Below are 25,204 nucleotides of genomic sequence, written 5' to 3' on the forward strand. Positions count from 1 at the left end.
TCTATCTATCTATCTATCTATCTATCTATCTATCTATCTATCTATCTATCTATCTATCTATCTATCTATCTATCTATCTATCTATCTATCTATCTATCTATCTATCATTCTATCCTTTTATCCTTCTATCTTTCGTTCAATCTGTCATTCTATCTATTTATCGTTCTATCTAGCAATCATTCTATCATTCTATCTATCATTCCATCTGTCTATTGTACTAATGTTCTATCTGAAAAAAATGAAGGCGATTTCTCAACATAAAAAAAACAGAAAGCATAAAAAACTAATCTATCTATCAGACAGATGGACAGATAGATGGAAAGATTGATTAGCTGCTTTTTAAAAAAAATATTAAACCCATTGTAACTTGGAACTGTTAAGTTGACTCAGTTTTTACACTCTGCACATTTACTTAATCATTTAAAGGCAACGGTTTTACTCACTGTTTAAAGTAAATGTATGTATCAAAGTTAAATGAAAATGCAGAAAAGGTGTTTAAAATACAAATTAAAAGCAAATTCCGGAAATAATGGTCCATCATCATGCTCATTATCAGCGTAAAAGATATACTTATGTTAAATAAATTCTCCTGTAGGCAAAAACTTCACTTTCTTAATTTTTTTATCACCATTCCTTATGACGACTTTCTTCTAATTTAGTAAAATTATGCTAAAATGTCATCAAAAAGTTCAGTCAGTTAGCATTTATAAAAGACAAATGTTTTAACTGAAACGACCTTTATATATCTTTTATTTTTGCTTTAAAACAGGTCCAAATGTTTCTTTGAAATATATCAAGACAAACGAGATGCCTATTTTATTTGACATATTTTATAAACAGGTCATTAAATATTATCACAGCATATTAGCAGACATGATGCACTTTGAATTAAGACGGAAATTGAAAAAAAAAAGTGTTAAATAATGATCATATGCTATTTATAATTGTGATATTTGACTTTTAGGTTGTTTGTTTTGGTTATTTTAGTTAATAGACATATTTGGTGCTGTGTTGTGTCAGCACTTTAAATACAAAGCAAAAACAACAGAGTAACGCCAAACTGGACGATTCGGACGCATCCCTAATTCACTTCAAAGTGGAAAAAGTGACATGGGACGCGTTCAATGCCATGCCGGTGACATCATTTGTGCAGAGCGGCGTGACGTCGCGATTGGACGTCAGCCCCGGCCAATCGGCGCTCCCTCCGCGCACACACAGATGGGAAGAGTTTAAAAAAGATTGTGGAAAAGAAGATGTGGCCCAAACCTTCCCCACATGATCGGACAGTCGGACCGGAGATTCCAGATCTAACATTATATCGCCCTCCTCTCGTCTGAATCACGATGTCGACGCAGTTCAAGAGCGGACCTGCATTCGGACTGTCCGCGGAGGTCAAGAGTAAGGTAGGCATCACTTTGATTGACAGCTGTCAAATACGCGCAGGTAGCACGTGCGCTAATAAAGTTAGAAAGATTACTGTATCATGTATTCTATAAAACATACCGGTGGTAAATGGAAAACGTTTATTATAAGTGCTTGCATCATTTCAGAGATGTCAACAACAGGTTGTTAACGGATTATGAGATGGTTATGTGGATCTAGCTCGTCAAATGAACTTCACCAAAGTCAAAACAAAAGTTTAAAGGGGTAGTTCACTCAAAAATGAACGTTTCTTCTCATTTACTTGCACTCAAGTGGTTCTAAACTGTTATGAATTTCTTTCTCCTGTTGAACACAAAACAAGATATTCTGAGGAAGAGCAGTAATTGACATCCAATGTAGAAACATGTGGCTGTTTTTCCCAACATTCTTCAGTGTATAAACCTTTGTGTTCAACAGAAGATAGAAACTCAAACAGGTTTGGAAAAAGTGGATGATGAGTACATTTTGAGTACATAATTCATCTTTGGGTGAACTTTTCCTTTAAGAAGGAGGAATATCTCTTTTATTTTATTACGCTGGTTGTATTACACAAGTTTGTTATCTTTTTTAACAGCATTTTGGCTATCAGAAATAGTACAATGTACGTTAAATTGATGCTCACAAATAGACGTATCCTTATCAACACTCACTGTAAAAAAAAAAAGCTGGGCTCCACACAACTGATTTGTGTTGAGACCATATGAAGGTACTTAATAGTTTTTACTAATTTAAGTTGATTGACCATTAAACAATTATGTTGTACCAAAATAAACTGAGGAATTGGGTTGTTTCAGCTCATTTTAAATGAGTAGTTTGAACAAACATTTTTTGAGTGCTTCGAGCTTGAGTAATGTAGGCTACTCTCAGGTAAGTTTTCACTCTTTTGTTAACTCTGTGTAAAGTATTACATAAACTCTTTGTTAGTTGTAAATGTTTAGTTAAGAGGTATTAAAAGTAAGGCTATAGTTTGGGCTGTAACGAACTGCAAATACTTTAATTAGACTTGAAAATATTTCAAAACGAATCGTCAAGTGGTAAAAATATAGTTTATTTTTTCAACAATAATAAGGTGTAAAATTCAAAGCATTGGCTGTATTTGTCTGAAGGCAGCTTGAAATATTATTTAGCACTATATAATATATTAGAATATTATGAGATGTCTTACAGGTGAAAATTGTTATTTACCCTGTAATAAGTGTAGTGAGCAATTCCAGCATTATTGATGTGACATTTGCAGTAAAAATTAAAAACAGAAATTGACAGAGGAAGTATATGTTAACATAATACTGAAACATCTGTTTATATTTTCCAAAACAACTAACCAGAGTTGTGGGATCACAAAATATCAATCTGTAAATGTTTTTTATATTTTAAATGAGGAAAATAAACATGCATTATGGATGTGACCAAAAATGCCTGTGAGTTTACAGTAGGCATGGGCCAGTATAATATTCTGACGGTATGATAACCTTGGCTAAATATATCACGGTTTCACGATATAACGGTATTGTGCTTACTGCTCTAAAATATTTTCTTTTTAAATGTCTTGGTAAAAAACAAAAAAATTGTCCCCTTTAAAAAAAACAATATAATTTATTTTTTGAAAGATATTTTGGAGCAGTAAACACGTCAGGCTGAATAATGAAAATGAATCATTAACTTCTTCTGTCTTCATTTCTTTCAAAAACACAGATTTCTTTACAATTTAAAACAGCATCTTTGGATATCTTTTCTGCCGGAGACACTGTCGTCCTAAAAATCAAAACAAAAAAAAGTAAATAAAAAATCTTGCACATGCCCTACGAACGGTATTACAGAAAAATTTGGGCGGTTTTAAAACCTTGACTTTTCCAAACCGCGGTATACCTTGAAAACGGTTATCGTCGCATGCCTATTTTACAGTATACAGCATACTTTGTAATTCTAGGAATTAAACTGCACAACCAAAAGAAAAAATACTCATCTAAAAGGATAAAAGCTGGCTCACTATAGAACAAACATGATTGGTTTTATTTTATTTGACATTTTTGCATTTATGAGGAAAAAGCTCCGTTATGGAAGTGACAGATGTGAAATTAGCACCTGTGTGACTTTGGTAAATCAAATCAAATAGTTTGAAAAGGTTGACAGAGACATTTTTGAGTATTTTTAGAGTACTATAAAATACAAGCCTACACAAAAAAAAAAAAAAAAAAGGGTTTCGCTATTTTGGTGACTTTACTTTGGTGACTTTGATTTAGGAACTTTTTTCATGGAAAAGCTCTTATAGTTAAAAAAAAAAAATAATAAAGCTATTTGTTTCTGATTTAGCCCATAATAATTCATTTTGTGGTTGTAAATTGATTGATATTTATTTTGTTTGATTTACTTACATTTTATTCTTTGATTTGGACCAAGAAACACGTTTGCACATTGTTCTGATGTAAAAGTTACATCTGTATAAGCCTCCTTACATGATCAAAATTTACACTGTAACATTGGCTACTGAAGGGAAGCATGTAAGTGTCTTTACACAAGACTGTTTAATGCCGCTCAGAGTTGGCATAAATGCATTTAAATAGCAATTACAACTGTTTATTTGTTGCTAAGACGTGTAAGTGTGGGCAAAATGTAGCCTGGCTTTTATGCAGCATTGCATAATTACAATGAATTTTAAGCTCTCACAGAACACCCTTAACTTTGCTGTGCCTTTAAAGGGCCAATTCACCCAAACCTAAAAATTCTGTCGTCATTTACTCACTTTTAACTTTTCCAAGCCTGTTTGAGTTCCTTTGTTGTTGTTGTTGTTGTTGTTGTTGTTGTTGTTGTTAAACACAAAATAATTCATTTTGAGAACTTTTTTATAAACGTATAACCATTGACTTCTATAGTATTTGTTTTTCCTAATGTAAATGTCAATGGTTACCGGTTTCTAACATTCTTCAAAATATCTTCTTTTATGTTCAATAGAAAAAAAGAAACACCTAAAGGTTAGGAACCACTTGAGGGAGAGTAAATAGTGAGTAATTGTTCATTTTTGAGTGAACTATTCCTTTAACCCAAGGATGCTTCAGTACGGCATAAAGACCAGGCTGCTGTTTAAATGCATTCATGCCACCTCTGAGCAGCATTAGTCAGTGTGTAAAGGCACTTCAGGCATCCTTCTGAGGCTCCTTTGTGGTGTAAATGTGGCATACACATTAAAGTCATTAGTTAATGCTGCTCTATGCTGGCTCAAAAGTGATATGCCTTCTCTGAACCACCTTAGGAAATAGTTTAACAGTTGCATCTGATGTGCATTTATGGCACCTCTGAGCATCATTAAACTGCTTGTGGATGGTCCTAATAGCCAGAAGGCACCTTTGCTTGGTGAATTTGGAATTAGACCAAAACCAGGTGCAATTTCGTTCTTATGAAGGGGATATTTCACCCAAAACTGATATTTTGAAAAAGAGGATGATTTGAAGAATGTTGGAAACCAGTAACAATTGACTTCCATATTTGTTTTTACACCTATGGAAGTCAAGGGTTACAGATGTACAACATTTTTCAAAATATCTTCTTTTGTGTTCAACAGAGGGGGAAAAAAAACTCATTTTGAGTGAGTAAATGTTGACAGAATTTTTACTTTTGAATGAACTGTCCCTTTAAATTAGGGGTGCCCAAACTCAGTCCTAGAGGGTCAGTGTCCGGCAAAGTTTAGTTCCAACCCCAATCAGACACGCCTGCGCTAGCTAATCAAGCTCTTACTACACTTTCTAGAAACATCCTTGCAGGTGTGTTGAGGCAAGTTGGAGCTTAACCTGCAGGACACCGGGTTTAGACACCCCTGCTTTAAATTATTAGTTAGTTTTGCTTGTGGCCTTGATGATATCTTCTAGTTCTAATTTACATCAGAAGGGATAGTTCACACAAAGCTGATATTTTGAGGAATGTTGGAAACCGCTAACCACTGACTTCCATAGTATTTGTTTGTCATACTATGGTTTGTCAAACAACATTTTTCAAAATATCTTCTTTTGTTTTTAACAGAGGGGGGAAAAACTCTGATTTTGGGTGAATAAATGATGACAGAATTATCACTTTTGGTGAACTGTCCCTTTAAATGATTAGTTAGTTTAACTTGTGACCTTGATGATATTATTTACCTAATTATATCAGGTTCCCCCAAAACCGACATGTTGAAAGCCATTGACTTCCATAGTATTTGTTTTTCATACTATGGAATTTAAGGGTTACTGGTGTACAACATTTCTCAAAATATCTTCTTTTGTGAAAAACTTATTTTGGGTGAGTAAATGATGACTGAATTTTCACTTTTGGGTGAACTGTTCCTTTAAATGATTAGCTAGTTTTACTTGTGGCCTTGATGATATCATCTAGTACTAAATGACATAAGAAGGGATAGTTCACCCAAAACTGATATTTTGAAAAAGAAGATATTTTGAAGAATGTTGGAAATCGGTGACCATTGACTTCCATAGTATTTGTTTTTTATACTATGGAAGTCAAAGGTTACAGGTGTACAACATTCTTCTTTTGTGCTCAACAGAGGGAAAAAATAATTTTTGGTGAGAAAAAGATGACAGAATTTTCACTTTTGGGTGAACTGTCCCTTTAAATGATTAGTTAGTTTTACTTGTGGCCTTGAAGATATCATCTACCTAATTATATCAGAAGGGATAGTTCACTCGCAACCAATATTTTCAAAAGGAGATATTTTGAAGACTGTTGAAAACCATTGACTTCCATAGTATTAGTTTTTCATACTATGGAAGTTAAGGGTTACACGTTTACAACATTTTTCAAAATATATTCTTTTGTGTTCAACAGAGAAAAAAAAAGGATTTTAGGTGAAGAGTGAGTAAATGATGTCAGAATTTTCACTTTTGGGTGAACTGTCTCTTTAAATGATTAGTTAGTTTTATTTGTAAACTTGATGGTAACTTCTAGTACTAAATGACATCAGAAGGGATAGTTCACCCAAAATTGACATTTAAAAAAAGAAGATATTTTGAAGAATGTTGAAAACCGGTAACCATTGACTTCCATAGTATTTGTTTTTTATATTATGGAAGTCAAAATTTACAGGTGTACAACATTTTTCAAAATATCTTCTTTTCTGCTCAACAGAGGAAAAACAAAAACTGATTTTGGGTGAGTAAATTGAGAGAATCTTCACTTTTGGGTGAACTGTCCCTTTAAATGATTAGTTAGTTTTGTTTGTGACCTTGATGATATCATCTACCTAATTATATCAAAAAGGATGGTTCACCCAAAACTGATATTTTTAAAAGAAGATATTTTGAAGAATGTTGAAAACCACTGACTTCCATAGTATTTGTTTTCCATATGGAATATTTTTCAAAATATCTTTTTTTGTGTTTAACAGAGAAAAAACGCATACTATGTCATACTATGGAAGTCAAAGGTTACAGGTGTACAACGTTTGTCAAAATATTTTCTTTTGTGCTTAACAGAGAGGGTGGGAAATATTTTTGGTGAGAAACTGATGACAGAATTTTCACTTTTGGGTAAACTGTCCCTTTAAATGATGTTAGTTTTGCTTGTGACCTTGATGATATCATCTAATACTAAATTACATCAGAAGAGATAGATCACCCAAAACTGACATTTAAAAAAAGAAGATATTTTGAAGAATGTTGAAAACTGCTAACGATTAACTTACATAGTATTTGTTTTAGTAAAAGTTACAGGTGTACAACATTTTCCAAAATATCTTCTTTTGTGCTCAACAGAGAAAAACAAAAACTGATTTTTGGGTGAGTAAATGATGACAGAATTTTCACTTTTGGGTGAACTGTCCCTTTAAATGATTCGTTAGTTTTGCTTGTGACCTTGGTGATACCATCTAGTACTAAATTACATCAGAAGGGTCACCCAAAACTGATATTTTGAAAAAGAAGATATTTTGAAGAATGTTGGAAATCGGTGACCATTGACTTTCAAATATTTTTCCTACTATGGAACAGGTTTACAACATTTTTCCAAAATATCTTCTTTTATGCTCAACAGAGAAAAACAAAAACTCATTTTTGGGTGAGTAAATGATGACAGAATTTTCACTTTTGGGTGAACTGTCCCTTTAAATGATTCGTTAGTTGTGCTCTTGATCATATCATGCTATGCTAAAGTCAGAAGCATCTTGAACTCCCACATTTTATTCCTGTTTGTGGTCCTCTTTCAAAAATACCTTAAACTTCATCATTCTGGCACTAGCTGTCATGGATATCTCTCTTGAAATCTGTGTGTAATCCAGAAGTTGAGCTGTAGAGTCTCAGGTGCCGCAGTATGGATGTTGCGTATCATTGCTGTTATGTCAGAAGTGTCTTCCTGAGCTCTAGGTATGTGGTGTTGAGTCCCCTTATAAGGAAGAGTTGTGTTCACTCTCAGTATCGCTGGAGAAGAGCTTGTTGTAAACAGTTTAGAATAAGGAGGAGCGTTGCTGGACATCCTGATGCCGAAGATCATCTCTCCGCTAACTGCTGCTCATTTCAGACAGAGCTGAGGATGCTACACTGTAACAAAAACTAAAATCTGGGTCCACACAATGGGACAAAATGAAGTAATTAAGTTAACATTAGTATTAATAAATTTAAAGGGGTGGTCCACTCTGATATCATATTTTAAACTTTAGTTGATGTGTAATGTAGCTGTGTGAACATAAACAACATCTCTGGATGTAATACGCTCAAAGTTCAATGCAAAGGGAGACATTGGCTTTTGCAGAGTTAGCTTGGCAAAGGCTACAGCTAACAAAGTTTGGAGACTACAAAAAAATACGTCTGGGCTAGTGAGATCACAAACGCTTCAGGTTACACGCATTCACCACGCACATACATCCTGTGCAGTGAAGGGGCGTGGCCAGAGGCGCTGTAATGTTATAGTAGAGAAAGCTAAAATGGCGTCCAAACGCTGCTATTTCCACAGAGCTTGTTCTGTTTCTGTATTTGGGCTACCAAAAGACACGACACAAAGAGAGAAAAGCTTACAGTTAAATTTGAATTATGTTCCAGAGAATTATAATAAATATATAGAGCTAGCGTTTGACAAAGAAGAGCATCCAGAATCTCTCCCAGTTCATTGCTGGATTCGGCTATAAACTCTTCAAACCGACCAAGCTGTGGATTGTGAGCCAAAACCTGTAAGTGTTTTTATTTGTTAAAATTGAACAACTACTAGAGGTGGAAAGAGTATTGAAAAATCATACTTAAGTAAAAGTACTATTACTTGCCTAAAAATGTAGTGTGAGTAGAGTAAAAGTACCTGTTGTAAATATTACTCAAAGTATGAGTAAAAAGACCTTTTAAAAGTACTCACAGGTAGTGAGTATTATGCTGTTAAAAGCTGATGCATTTGCATGTAATTTGTACATGTGTGTGTAAACGTAACATTCTGTAGTGCATCTAGTAATTGCCCAGCAGGCACAACGTCATAAGACGTTAATATTAGGTTAGATTTAGGTTGTGATGCCAGGTGACCAAAATTCAATGTCTAGCCAGCATCTAAGGACAACATTATTTTGATGTCCAATAACAACATCAAATGACGTTGATTTTAGGTTGTTAGAAAGTGACCAAAATACATCGTCGAACCAACATCTTAAACCAACGTCATTTATTCATCTGTTATGGTAACCAAAATCCAACGTCTGATAGACGTCATAGATGTAACCCAGGGGTGGGCAAACTCGGTCCTGGAGGGCCGGTGTCCTGCATTCATTAATTAAATTATATATTTAATTATAATAATTTAATAATTATTATTGTTATATTATTAAATAACAATTTATTTTATAGTTTAATTATCATCGTTGGATTTGCTCTTCAGTGTTTGGACTCTCAGTAGTGATTATTAAACCACACTGAACTGAGCTCAACTGAACTGAACTTAAACACTACAAACTGAACTACACTGTTCCTATTTACTGTGACCTTTTATGTGAAGCTGCTTTGACACAATCTACATTGTATAAGCGCTATACAAATAAAGGTGAATTGAATTGAATTATAAATGATTATTATCATTGTAAATATTTATTACTTTATAAAAAATAATAATAATTGTTGTTGTTATTATTACTATTATTATTAAATATGTATTGATTTATTTAAGTTATTATTAATATTATTATAAATATTTATTAATTAATTAATTTATTGATTAAATAATAATAATAATAATAATAATTATTATTATTATTGTTGTTGTTGTTGTTATAATTATTAATATATATTTATTGTTAGTAGTAGTAGTATTAGTAGTAGTAGGAGTAGTAGTAGTATTATACTGTAGGTCGTTTTAATCATCAATGTTGTTTTAATTTCATTGAGAACAGCTTTAGCTTTAAATTGAATATTTTCTCTTTCATTGTAGTTTTCAAACTTTTGTATTGTGTTTTTATTCATTTTTATTTTATTCAAGTATATAGCTTTAACTAATTTTCACTTGAGTACTTATTTTAGGTCAAGGTTTAACTAAATGAACATCACAAATATTTCCTCTGCAGCTACCTGATATAAAATGAACCTTTCAGGACTCTTCTTAGTAACTTCTCTTTCTAATAGGCTATATGCACAGCTATTGTTTTTTTTTCATACCGATAAACATGCGGTGAACGGTTAATGTGCGTTTTTTCAATTTTATATGGTTCCTTTTACAGCATCGATGTTGTAATGTAATCAAAATATAATCTGTTAAATAGACTTCGGCATTCATTTAGTTATTCAAGCGTAAAATGAGATGAAAATCCGTTTACACCCATCAGGATCAGCAGGCGAGCGCAAAAACTCCATTGAAAATACTGTAGTAAAATAAATGTTTATATTTTAAAGACATGGCGTGGGGAAATGTAATTGAATGCAGTGCTGCTTGTACATTCTGACCAACACTTTATATCGTACATCAATCAGACAGTGAAGATCACTGAGTTTTAAAGAAAACAGACCTTAAGCGCGCAGATTTTGTTACAGCATACTGTTCATCGGAAGCGTTTGACCCAGGTCACTGCAAAATTAGAAGTCCTTCTGCATATACCCTATAGTCTAAAGAATCTTTTTCCACAACATTTGAATGCTGAAAAATTCTGAATGGAACCAATGATGTCATTAAAAGAACATGTTATTTTTAGAAGTGTACTCAAACGTAGGAATCACATACAGTGTAACTGCTAAAAATAGATGCCGATGCACAACATTATGGTATTTCTGTGTAAAGGAATGTTATCCAGGCTGCCTGTGACAAAATTCCTGCTTAAAAAAAATCCAATCTTGGCCTGGACTGTATAGAGTTAGACTGAGGCCTGATCCAGATGTCCAGAATGAGAGAAAAACAATAAATCAAAAGCCCCAAGCAGAATTCCTTGGAAGGTTATGAGTGCTGTCGGTTTTATCGGACACATTTAGCTTGTGTTAAGCACATCACACAAGCAGTCAGGAGAGAGAAGAAGCGATAGAGCGGAGGAATATTCAGAATGGAGGGATGCTATGGGTGGAGAGGTGTCAGAGAGACAGAGAAGGTCAACAATAACACTGATTTAAAGCTACAGCGTTTGTTTGGCTTCCGCACCAGCGCACCAAACTTGGGAGAAACTGCTCTCTCTGTATCTCTCTCATTCTTTTTTTCTGTTTTGTTCTTCCTTTATTAGAAATACTGCAGGAGTGAAAGACTGAGATGTATTGCCTGGCTGTTGAGAGTAAATATTTTGCTAACGCTGCAATACAATGAAGGATTTGGTCCAAGTTTTCGCATGCAGGAATGTCCCCAGCATTCCCAACCTTATACTTTATATTCCACTTTTCTTTTTTCTCCCTTTACAACTCATGTCAGTCTCAGCCAAACTGTTTTATTTTAAGAATTCCTTCTGTCTGGGGAATTGAGGCGAAGTGAAATATTATATACAAGTTATGGAGTTTGTTTGGAAGTAGCGGGGTAGAAAATTACAGCCTGGATTTTAATTATGCATGACTTGTCTTTCTTTTTTCTCATCAACATCAGTATTTGAACTACATTTGTTCTGTGTGTGCTACTGATTTTAGGAATTTAGATGCAATACATTTGTGATGCTTCTATATTATCTATAGATAGATATTATCTATCTATATCTATGTTAGATTGATCAAATAAATGCTGCTCATTTGAATGTTGTGTTCATCGAATTATCCTGAGGAAAAAAAAATGATTGACAGCATAGCTAATAACAATGAGCCCATAACAAATAATGAAAAAGTGACTCTGAAAGCTGGAATAATTAAATGCTTTTCCTTCAAATGAATAAATCACTTTGTAAACTTTATTCAGATTCAAATTAAGTTATTGACATTTCATATTGCGAAATATTTTGACTGTGTTTTATTAAATCAATGCAAATGGACTTCCTTAAAGACTTGACGGATGTGTGTATGGGTAGATAGATGGATAGATATTGCTTGTATAGCTGATGGATGGATGTTGGATAAAAAGTAGATGGATGGATATTAGGTGGATGGATGGTTGGATAGATCAATATTAGATAGATATTGGATGAATGAATATTAGATGGATGGATGTATATTAGATAGATAGATGGATAGATATTGGATGGATGAATAGAACGATATTAGATAGATAATGGATGGATGGATGGATGGATGGATGGATGGATATTAGATAGATATTGAATGGATGATATTAGATGGATGGATGGTTGAATAGATTAATATTAGATAGATTTTGGATGGATGGATGGATGGATAGAATGATATTAGATAGTTATTGGATGGATGGATGGATATTAGATATTGTATGGATGATATTAATGAATGGTTGGATAGATCAAAATTAGATAGATTTCGGATGGATGGATGGAAGGATGGATGGATAGAACTATATTAGATAAATATAGGTTGGGTGGACAGATCGATATTAGATAGACGATGGATGGATGGGTATTAAAAGGATGAATGTATGGATAGAATAATATTAGATATATATTGGATGGATGGATATTAGAAGAATGGATGTATGTATGGATGGATAGATTGAAATTAGATAGATTGATATTAGATAGATAATGGATGGATGGATGGAAGGATGGTTGGATGGACGGACGGATAGATAGATAGATAGATAGATAGATAGATAGATAGATAGATAGATAGATAGATAGATAGATAGATAGATAGATAGATAGATAGATAGATAGATAGATAGATAGATAGATAGATAGATATGGATATTAAATAAATATTAGATGAATGGATAGATCGATATTAAATAAATATTGGATGGATAGATCAATGTTTGATTGATGGGTGGATGGATGTTTCATATTATCTTATTTTTTACTATTATATTTAAATCACCCAGTCATTTGATAAACAAACTAACATCTGCATATGTGTCATAATTGTTTAATAACAAATCCCTGTGAAGTTTACTGTAAGCTAGATGTGCTTAGTGATGCTGTGACCTTTGACCTCTAGCTGGCCCACAAGTATGACCCACAGAAGGAGGAGGAGCTGAGGATGTGGATCAGTGATGTCACAGGCCGCAAACTTCCAGAGAACTTCATGGAGGGCCTGAAAGATGGAGTCGTGCTCTGCGAGTGAGTGATGCAGTAAACCACAGCTGAAGAGCTCTGTTGACAATTTAAAATTAATCCAAGATGATTTTATCCATCCTGCTAGTCTAGATTATTTCTAGCTACTTTTGACATGTTTACTTTTTGTTCTGAGCGTATAATCGTAATTTTGATAAAATCCTAAAGTGTCATTTGGTGTAACATAGTAACAGTAGTTTATTTACTTAAAAAATATATCAGACATATTTAGAACAAGGATAATTTGACAACATTAGAGGACTCTATTGAGGAATACACAATGTGGCTCCAAAAAATTCCATTATACTTTGCTACTGTCTTTCAAACAATTGCCAACGGGAGGTTTTTCATCACTTTAAATATGATAAAGTTTAGTGTTTATGATATTTAATATGTTTAGATAGGTACAGGTCTGAACAGCATGGCATTTGAACATAAATACACCTGTTAAACTTAATGTCAATAGCACATTATTAACATTTAAGTAGGCCTGTCACAATAATCAATATATGGACTTATCGCACATGGGCATGACCTAAATCATTTTTGGTGATGCAAAATATATCCCCTATAAATAAAAACCAATTCTAGCCACATTTTATAGACTATGGATAGATATTGGATAGATTGATAGATATTGGGTGGATGGATGAATAGATGGATAGATCGCAATCAGATATATATTAGATGGGTGGATATTGGATGAATGGATGGATCAATATTAGGTAGATAGATGGATAAATATTGGATGGATGGATATTAGATAGATGGATAGATGGATGATAGATCAATATTAGATATTGGATGAATGGATATTAGATGTATGGATGAATGGGTGGATGAATAGAAATATCGATATTAGATATATATTGGATAGATTGATGGATGGAGGGTCTATATCAGATAGATGATGGGTGGATGGATGGATGAATAGATCGATATTAGATAGATAGATAGATGGATAGATATTGGATGTATGGATAGATATTGGATAGATGGATATTAGATGGATGAATGGATGGATAGATGGATAGATCGATATTAGATATTAGATGGATGGATGGATAGATTGATATTAGATAGATGGATAGATATTGGATGGATGGATATTGGAATATAGATCAATATTAGATAGATATTAGATGGATGGATGGACGGATAGATCGATATTAGATAGATTTTGGATGGATAGATATTGGATGGATGATAGATCAATATTAGATAGATGTTGGATAGATGATGGATGGATAGATTGATATTAGATAGATGGATAGATATTGGATGGATGGATATAGGATGATAGATCAATAATAGAAAGATATTGGATGGATGGATATTAGAGAGATAGATAGATATTGGATGGATGGATGGATGGATGGATGATAGATCAATATTAGATATATATTGGATGGATGGATGAAGGGATAGATGGATATTGGATGGATGGATGGATGATAGATCAATATTAGATAGATGTTGGATGGATGGATGGATTGATGGATGGATAGATGGAGAGATCGATATTAGATAGATGAATAGATATTGGATGGATGGATGGATGATAGACTAATATTCAATAGATATTGGATAGATGATGGATGGATAGATTGATATTAGATAGATGGATAGATATTGGATGGATGGATATAGGATGATAGATCAATAATAGAAAGATATTGGATGGATGGATATTAGAGAGATAGATAGATATTGGATGGATGGATGGATGGATGGATGGATGATAGATCAATATTAGATATATATTGGATGGATAGATGAAGGGATAGATGGATATTGGATGGATGGATGGATGGATGGATGATAGATCAATATTAGATAGATGTTGGATGGATGGATGGATTGATGGATGGATAGATGGAGAGATCGATATTAGATAGATGAATAGATATTGGATGGATGGATGGATGATAGACTAATATTCAATAGATATTGGATAGATGGATGGATGGATAGATTGATATTAGATAGATGGATAGATATTGGATGGATGGATATAGGATGATAGATCAATAATAGAAAGATATTGGATGGATGGATATTAGAGAGATAGATAGATATTGGATGGATGGATGGATGGATGATAGATCAATATTAGATATATATTGGATGGATGCATGGATTGATTGATGGATGAATGAATGGATAGATGGATATTGGATGGATGGATGGAGGATAGACTACTATTCGATAGATATTGTATGGATGGATATTAGATGGATGGACGGATAGATCGATATTAGATAGATGGATAGATATTGGAGGGAACGATGGATAGATGAATAGATTGATATTACAACATTTTAGCTGATTGTGTAACGTCTCTATCTCTATTGCAGGTGTCAGTGTCAGTATGGTTAAAAAATTACTATATTATATTTTCATGTGGGTGCCTGACACTGAAAATAGATCTAGTAGCAGATATCGCAGCCTCTGTTTTTTTTTTTTACCTTGCACCTTTTTGTTAACATGCTTTTTCTAATGCCCAATTATTAAACCGTTAAAATGACTGTAATTAAATGAAATAATTCTTAAGAATAAAATATTGTGTGTTATTTGGAAAAGTGTACTTGCATTGTGATGCTTTTATATTGTCATTCTGGCATTATATAACAATGAGTGTCAAAAAATGGTCATAAAATGACAATTATATTTTTTATTGCAATATATTTTGGTGCAATATATCGTAAAACAAAAAATAGATATCACGACAGGCCACAATTAAGAGGTTTTTTTTAAATAGGTTATTACAGTGCTCTCTGCAATACTTGACTCTGATTGGTCAATTGGGAATAGCACACTTTGGATTGTCGTCATCGACCAATCAGAATCAAGTTTTCCAGAGAGCAGCGTAATAATCTGCAAGAACAACCGCTTAGATATACATTATCCCTTATAAAATGTTTAGTTTAATCTTTATATTTTGTATTAAGTACAGGTGAGCCAAAGCATGTTCTTTCAGTTTTACATAGCCCAAATACATCTGTTAAACTCAATTATTTCACCCATATTTTGACATTGTCACAACAGCTTCTTGAAACGTTAAATCAGACACTTTAATGAGTAAATCTTAAGCTAGTGTGTATGTGAACTGAAAGAAAAGGCCAGTTTTCAAAAACTTGTCAGGCAGTTTCTTTATACCTGCACAGCTCTTTAAATAATGATCAGTCATTACTTTCTTTCCTTGTTCGTCTTTATTTCTCATGAACAGGCTTATCAACACTCTTCAACCCGGTTCTGTAAGAAAGATCAACAACTCTCCTCAAAACTGGCATCAGGTGAGCAATCAGTATCCTTTCAGGTCCAATAGGGGCCGATGACCATATAAAATATGATGTGTGCACAAAAAATCCAAATATATACTTCTAAATGTTTCTGCCTTCGGTGTTTATTCCCTGGTCAAACATCCGTTTAGAAGAACTTAACAGTTTCTGACAGATTACAGCTAGAGCTTTTGACTAGAAACTACCATTTCTTGTCTTTTTAAATTCTTATATGCAATTTTGTTGTTCAATTTAAAGGGACAGTTCACCCAAAAATGAACGTTTCCTCAATATTTATTCTTCCATTGAACGCAAAACAAGATATTTCATAGAACGTTGGAAAAAACAGCCAATGGCATTTTAAAATAGGAACAAAATCAATGGTTGTTGTTTTTTTCTGCCCAACATTCTTTTGTATATCTTTAAAAAAGTGAAGGAGTAAATTATGTAATTTAAAATTTTTGGGGAACTATTGCTTTAATGTAGGATTAGTATAGATGGTTGGATGTATGGATATTGTATAGGTGGAAAGATGGATGGATGGATAGATATTGGATTGATGGATGGATGGATGGATATTGGATTGATAGAAAATGGATGAATATTAGATGGATAGATGTTGGGATGATGGATGGATGGATGAATGGATGGATATTAATTTGAATGGATGGATATTGGAATGATGGGTATTTGATGGATAGATATTGGATATATGGATATTAGATGGATGGGTGGGTGGATGGATGGATGGATGGGTAGATGAATGGATAATGGATAGATGGAAAGATTGATAGATAGATGGATATATATTGGATGGATATTGGATAGATAGAAAGAAGGATGGATATTGAATGGATATTTAATGGAAGGATGGATGAATGGATATTGAATGAACGGATGGATATTGGAATGATGGATATTTGATGGATGGATATTGGATATATGAATGTTGGATGGATGGGTAGGTGGGTGAGTGGATGGATGGATGGATGGATGGATGGATGGATGGATAGATGAATGGATATTGGATAGATGGAAATATTGATAGATAGATGGATAGATATTGGATGATATTGGATGGGTGTATGGATGGATATTAGATAGATAGATATTGAATGGATAGAAAGAAGGATGAATATTGAATGGATATTTAATGGAAGGATGGATGATGGATAGATGGATATTGAATGGACGGATGCATATTTGATGGATGGATATTGGATATGTGGATGTTGGATGGATGGATGGATGGATGGATGGATATTGGATATATGGATATTGGATGGATGGATGGATGGATATTGAATATGGATGTTGGAAAAAAACATCCAATGACATTCATTGTAGCAACAACAGATACTATGGAAATTGTTGGATAGATAGATATATAGATTGAATGGGTGGATGGATGAATAGATGGATAAATATTGGATGAATTAATGGATAATGGATGGATATTGGATAGATGGATGGATGGAAGGATGGATGGATTAACGGATTATGGATGGATATTGGATATGGATGTTGGAAAAACAGCCAATGACATTAAGAGTAGGAACAAAAAATACAATGGAATTCAACGATTGTTGTTTTTTCCAACCAACATTATTCAGTATATCTTTAAACAAATGATGACATTATTTTCATTTTTGGGTCAACTATCCCTTTAATGTAGGATTAGAACACAAATAAACAACATATTTCAAGCATTCTTGTTCTGTTTCTGTATTTGTGAAGAACTTGCTAAATGTTTTTGGAAAATGTGTGAATATCTGCTAATCTCAGTTTCCGGTGTTGAAGGTGTAACTTTGGACTCAGTTATGCATACTTTCAGATTTCTTGACAGATCACAGAGCAAGTCACATTCTTCCTGCTTTGGCCTTGTTTGTTGCAGCTGGAAAATATTGGTAATTTCGTCCGAGCCATTCAAGAGTATGGACTGAAGCCACACGAAATATTTGAGGCCAACGACCTGTTTGAGAACGTCAATCACACTCAGGTCCAGAGCACGCTTATTGCACTGGCTGGAATGGTGAGTCTTATCAAGCATTTTGATATGGAAATGTTAAAACTAACTCAAGAATGAAGAGTAACTTGCTCTCTGCTGCACATTTTGCTTATATGTGCTTCTGCTAGTGGTACTTTTTAATTAATAACTCACAGTATGTAGATTCAGAGAGATTATTAAAAGCATGAATGTCTTCACGTGTTCAACTTCTAAGTTATTTGTGGATGTTTATGTCAAATGCATGAGCTTTATAAATGTTAAATGTCAATTCTCTTTTAGTATTTGCTTATTTACTTAATCCTTTTATGTATTTGTCTTTGTATTTTGAAATACAGGCTAAATCGAAAGGCTTTCATTCTAAGTACGACATTGGAGTGAAATACGCAGAGAAACAGCAGCGCAGATTTGCTCCTGAAAAACTAAAGGAGGGACGAAATATTATCGGTCTGCAGGTCAGTGCAGGCTATTAATCAGTACATTTTCTTTAATGAGATTTCATTTCAGGATGTATTTACCAGCGATATTATATATTGGCTGATATGGAATTTATTTACAACCCTACATCAGAAAAGGTTGTGACGGTAAGACAGAAATAAAAAAAGGAAGTAGTGATTTCCAAACTTACTTTGATTTGTTTTTCATTGCAGACAATATGGACACAAAATATTTCATGTTTTGTCCGGTCAACTTGATTTCATTTGATTTACATCCTTTCCTGTCATTCAGACCTGTAACACATTCTAAATAAAGTTGGGACAGGAGCAGTTTAGGGCTAGCAATCTGGTAAATTGGTTAAATAATGATGTGATTTGAAACAGTTGATGTCAACAGGTGATTTGTAATTATGATTTGGTACAAAAGCACACACATTCTCTATTGGAGACAGGTTGGGACTGCAGGCAGGCCAGTCAAGTACCTGTATCCTCTTCCTCTGTGGCCAGGACTTTGTAATGTGCGCAGAATGTGGTTTTGCGTTGTTTTTTTGAAATATGCATGGACGTCCCCGGAAAAGAAGGCATATTGTGCTTCAAAATCTCGGTGTATTTTTCAGCATTAAAGCTTCAGTGAATTTAAAATAATGTTTTTTAGATGTTAGTATCAGTATTTTAGTCTTCATGGATATCTATAAGCTAGTGTGGTACAAAACAATGACAAAATTCACATTCAGAAGAACTGATATTAACATGTAAAGCTAGCAGTTTGACTAAATGAATCAACTTTTTTTCACATCACCTCATCAAATCTTGACCAATCAAATGCTCTCTAGTATCCGAGTTGCCCTGCCCCCTTCAAGACGCTTTTCATTTGCTTTTCATTTGATGTGCTTGAGCTCAACCACCCTCACTGGGAGAACGGTGATAAAACATAACGCTATTGGCTGTTTTTTAAAAAGGGAAGGAGCTACTCTCTCACCCTCCATTTTTCAGTTGAGACTACGTCAAGCATCAAATAAAAAAAAAGCACATTTCAAAGCACTTCACGGGACCTTTAATGGTGCCATCACAGAAGTGCAAGTTACCTTTGCAAAGGGCGATACAACCCCATACCCTAACAGACCCAGGCTTGTGCACTTGTTGCTGGTAACAGGCTGAATGATCCATTTTTTCTTTGCTCCGGTGCACACGGCGTCCATTTCTCCTAAAAAATACTTAAAAATATTGATTCATCTGACCACAGTACACGTTTCCACTGTGTGATGGTCCATCCCAGATGCCTCTGAGGCCAGAGAAGTCAACTGCATTTCTGGACACTGTTAACATAGGGCTTCCTTTTGGCACAGTACAGTCTTCACTGGCGTTTGTGGATGTAACTACATATTGTGGTACTTGACAAAGGTTTGTCAAAGTAGTCCTGAGCCAATGTGGTCATATAGCTTATAGATGAATGACAATTCTTGATGCAGTGCTGCTTAAGAGATCAGAGATCATGGTTATTCAGCTTAGGCTCACGCTCTTGTCCTTTACGCACTGAAATTCCTGCAGATTCTTTGAATCTTTTAATTATGTCATGCACTGTTGAAGGTGAAATATCCAAATGTTTTTCTATGTTTCTTTGAGAAATTAAAAAATAAAATTTTCAATAATTTCCTCATGTATTTGTGGCAAACTGGCGTTCATCGGCCCATATTTGCTCCTAAAGGACTAGTGCTTTCTTGGATGCTGCTTTTGTACTAAATCATAATTATAATCACCTGTTGACATCATCTGTTTCAAACCACACCATTAATCAATTTACCTGATTACTAGGCCTGAATAGCTCCTGTCCCAACTTTCTTGTGTTCATATTGTTTGCAATAAAATAAAAATCAAAGTCCGAACTTTTTCTGATTTGGGGTTGTGTATTATTGACAGTTTTCTTGCATTCTTAGATGGGAACCAATAAGTTTGCCAGTCAAAAAGGCATGACATCTTACGGCACACGGCGTCACCTATATGACCCTAAAACCGGTATGGAAAATCCTCTGGATCAATCGACAATCAGCCTGCAGATGGGCACCAACAAAGGAGCCAGTCAGGTACCAGAGAGTAACAATTCGGGTTTTTTTTCACAGTTTTATCAAAAAAAAGTGCTTTAAAATTCCTAATATCATGCATAAATTATTTATCTCCCTCTTTTTTCTATCAGGCTGGTATGACTGCTCCAGGCACCAAGCGGCAGATCTTCGAGAAGAAGCTGGACATGGAGATGTGCGACACCTCTATCGTCTCGCTGCAGATGGGAACCAACAAGGTGGCGTCCCAGACCGGGATGACGGTGTACGGCCTGCCGCGTCAGGTGTACGACAGCAAGTACTGCTCCAGCGCCAATGAATACATCAACAACGGCCAGGACTCAGAGATGGATGGATATCAATACTCCGACTAAGATGAACAGCCGGCATACTACTTTTTTTTAATTCACCTGCACTTTTGATATTCCAGGTTCATGTCGACAAGTAGGACCAGCTATAAATGTTTACCGACACCACAGCCACCGATCAAAGCTGCAGACTTCAGTGAATGACCAGTCATAGAAAACAAAATTAGGGGTAATTTGTTGACTTTTTTTAATGGAACATTCCATCTTTGGGGGAAATAGGCTCATTTTACAAGTCACCTAGAGTTAAACGGTAACACTGTACAATAACAGTACATAACCAATGATGTATGTGAACTAAACGTTACATTATTATGAATTAACGATGAATTAAGGAGTACGCTAATCATGAACTAGCTTTAACTATAACATGAGTCACATGAGTTCATGTGTGAATAACGACTACCTTAATTACTTGTTAGTACATGTTATTAATGAACGTATTAATTAACCTTTCAGTTCAAGCTAAATGTAACCAACATGAGCTGTTAATGTATAATTATGTCATGACTTTACTTGGAGGGGCACATCACAATTAACTCAACCTTAACTACTCCTGAACTCCTGTGTTCATGTTGACTGAACACTTTTCTATTGTTATTCAGTGTAAACGCACTAGACGGATGTCCATAAGGCATTCATGAGTAGTTAAGAATTGGTTCTTGATGATGTGCCCCTTCAAGTAAAGTCATGATATAATTTTCATATCATGAGTTTATGATGGTTAAATTAAGCATAAACTAATGTGGTATTTAATACATTAATTAACAAACAAGGATGTACTAACAAGTAATTAAGGTAGCCGTTATTCACACATGTTGTAGTTAAAGCTAGTTTATGGTTAGCGCACGCATTAACTAGTCATTAATTCATAATACAGTAATTAACACGTCATTATTCATGTACTGTTATTGTAAAATATTACCAGGTAAACAGTTGAGCTTTTCCATTTGCACTTTTAGCTTAGCTTAGCATAGATCATTGAATCGGATTAGACCGTTAGCATCTTGCACAACAACTTCAAAAAAGAGACTGCAGCAGGCGCAATGATGTTTAACAGCACCTGAAAATAGTCCCCTGCTAGGTAACACTGTTAAATATCATTAATCCTGCTAAAGCCATAATACGGCAGCAAAGTTACTTGATTATTACGCTGGAATGGGAGTATAGTTCCAATAGCAATATCAGCAGACAAAATACAAAATAGCAACTTGTCTGTCAGCTTCAGTACACCATTTAACTACAAAAGAGTCAAGCTTTAAGTAGGAAATGTATTGAAATTATTTTTGAAGGCTTGAGTGCGATGCTAATGGTCCAATCTGATTCAATGATTTATGCTAAGCTAAATGTGATAAGAATGGGTTGATGATGTGCTCTTCAAGTAAAGTTATTATATAATTATACAATAACATATCTTGAGTTCATGGTGGTTAAATTAAGCATAAACTAATGTAGTATTTAATACATTAATGAACAAACAAGGATGTACTAACAAGTAGCTGTTAGTCACACATGTTGTAGTTAAAGCTAGTTCATGATTAGCGCACAAACTCATCATTAGTCTATAATAAAGTAATGTTTAGTTGACATATTAACACGTCATTATTCATGTACTGTTCTTGTAAAATGTTACCAGTTAAACAGTTGAGTTTTTCCATTTGCACTTTTAGCTTAGCTTAGCATAGATCATTGAATCGGATTAGACCATTAGCATCTTGCACAAAAATGTCAAAAAAGAGACTACAGCCGATGCAATGATGCAATGAACAGCACCTGAAAACAGTCCCCTGCTTCTTAACACTGTTAAATATCATTGCTCCTACTAAAGCCATAATACGGCAGCACAGTTACTTGATTATTACGCCGGAATGTGAGTATAGTTTCAATAGCAATATCAGCAGACAAAATACAAAATAGCAACTTTTCTGTCAGTAAATTAGTACATTAATGAACAAACAAGGATGTACTAACAAGTAGCCGTTATTCACACATGTTGTAGTTAAAGCTAGTTCATGATTAGCGCACACATGAACTCATCATTAGTCTATAATAATGTTTAGTTGACATATTAACACGTCATTATTCATGTCTGTTATTGTAAAATGTGACCAGTTAAACAGTTGAGTTTTTCCATTTGCACTTTTAGCTTGGCTTAGCATAGATCATTGAATTGGATTAGACCATTAGCATCTTGCTCAATTTCAAAAAAGAGACTGCAGCAGATGCAATGATGTTAAGCAGCACATGAAAACAGTCCCCTGCTTGGTAACTCTGTTAAATATCATTGCATAATACAGCAGTAAATTTGTTTGATTATTATGCCAGAATGTAAGTATAGTTCCAATAGCTTTAAATAGGAAATTTATTGAAAAAACATTTAAATGTTTTTGAGTGGGATGCTAAAGGTCTAATCTGATTCAATGCTTTATGCTAAGCTAAGCTAAAAGTGCTCCCACCAGACCTGAAGATCAGCTGAATAGATTCAAAAGGGGTAAAACTCAATTGTTTAACTTTAGGGAAGTTATACAATGAGCCTATTTTTTTAAGAGTGGAGTGATCCTTTAAACCAGGGGTGACCAACCCTGTTCCCGGACATCTACCTTTCTGCAGATTTCAGTTGCAACCCTTATCAAACACACCTGCCTGTAATTATCAAGTGCTGTTCATGTCCTAATTAATTGGTTCATGTGTGTTTGATCAGGGTTGGAGCTAAACTCTGTAGGAAGGTAGATCTCCAGGAACAGAGTTGAGCACCCCTGCTTTAAACACAGGCGTTTCCTGCTTCTCACATGCGTAGATTTACTTTTATATTTTATTACATTTTTGAGTGTGCAATTGTCCTCATGCATGGCCCTTTTTTTCCTTATACATGAAAAAATAATGCAGATGATAAATATAGATATTATTTATGATGCCTTATATAAACACTACTAGAGAAAATCCTTTCATGCTCACCAAGGCTGCATTTCTTCGATCGTAATATAATTAACAGTAATATTGTGAAATATATTAACTGCAAATGTCTGTTTTCTGTTTTAATATATTTTAAAAATTTAACTTATTCATGTGAAGTTCCACAGTCTTCAATGTCAGGTGATCCTTCAGATATTGTTACTGTTCTTACTATATTTTTGGTCAAATAAATGCAGCCGTTTAAAAAAAAAAAACATATAAAAAGGTGTTTTTAAGTGCTTTCAGTGGATTTATCACACCAGAATCTATTAGATGTGCGTATTTTAATGTCCCATTGTGCTGCTTTGATTGGATAGAGCAGTGTTTCCCAACCCTGTTCCTGAAGGCACACTAACAGTACACATTTTCAACCTCTCCCTAATCAAACACACCTAAATCATCTTATCATAACATCAGAAGAGACTCCAAAACCTGAAGTTAATGGGTCAGATAACGGAGACATCCAAAATATGTACTGTTGGTGTGCCTCCAGGAACAAGGTTGGGAAACACTGGGATAGAGGATGAGGAAATCTATCAAAGACCCAGTCAGATCCATTTCACAAAGATGGCCATTGATTTTTAAAGGGACAGTTCACAAAAAATGCTAATTTACTCATCATTAAGTGGTTCCAAATCTTTATGTGTTTCAATATTTTGTTGAATACAAAAGAAGACATTTTGAAGAAAGCTAAAAACCTGTTGCTATTGACTTGCATAGAAGGAAAAACAACTACCATTGGAAGTCAATGCTACAAGTTTCCGGCTTTATTCAAAATATCTTTTGTGTTCAGCATAAGAAACTCAAACAGGTTTGGAAGCAAAGGTTGAGTAAATGATGACAGAATGTTCACATTTTAGAGTGAACTATCCCTTTAACTATTGCATGTCTGGCTTTTGTAAACACACTACAGCTGTTTAGCGTTTAGCTGTAATTGATGAAGGAATTGACATTGTTGTTTGAAAAGATGGAAACAGCATTTCCACTCTTTTGGTGAATTCATCCCTCAACACAGGACAACATTCTAGACATCAAGACTTTAATGACACCTACTGTAAGTTTCAACCTTGCTCTTTACACTCCTGCCTGTGTTTTCGAGTAAATCTG

The 25,204-nt window shown here is 34.3% G+C and overlaps 1 protein-coding gene across 1 annotated transcript; it reads left to right on the forward strand.

Annotated features, from left to right (window-relative positions):
• The first annotated feature begins 1,243 nt into the window (after positions 1–1,243).
• Positions 1,244–23,523, forward strand: cnn1b (calponin 1, basic, smooth muscle, b). The gene is made up of 7 exons (XM_056453167.1): positions 1,244–1,403; positions 12,885–13,006; positions 16,230–16,296; positions 18,176–18,313; positions 18,625–18,741; positions 20,658–20,804; positions 20,915–23,523. The coding sequence occupies exons 1-7, from the start codon at positions 1,344–1,346 to the stop codon at positions 21,152–21,154; spliced, it is 891 nt and encodes a 296-aa protein (XP_056309142.1). The 5' UTR covers positions 1,244–1,343; the 3' UTR covers positions 21,155–23,523.
• The last annotated feature ends 1,681 nt before the right edge of the window (positions 23,524–25,204 follow it).

The sequence above is a fragment of the Danio aesculapii genome, chromosome 3 (genome assembly GCF_903798145.1).
Source record: "Danio aesculapii chromosome 3, fDanAes4.1, whole genome shotgun sequence".
NCBI lineage: Eukaryota > Metazoa > Chordata > Actinopteri > Cypriniformes > Danionidae > Danio > Danio aesculapii.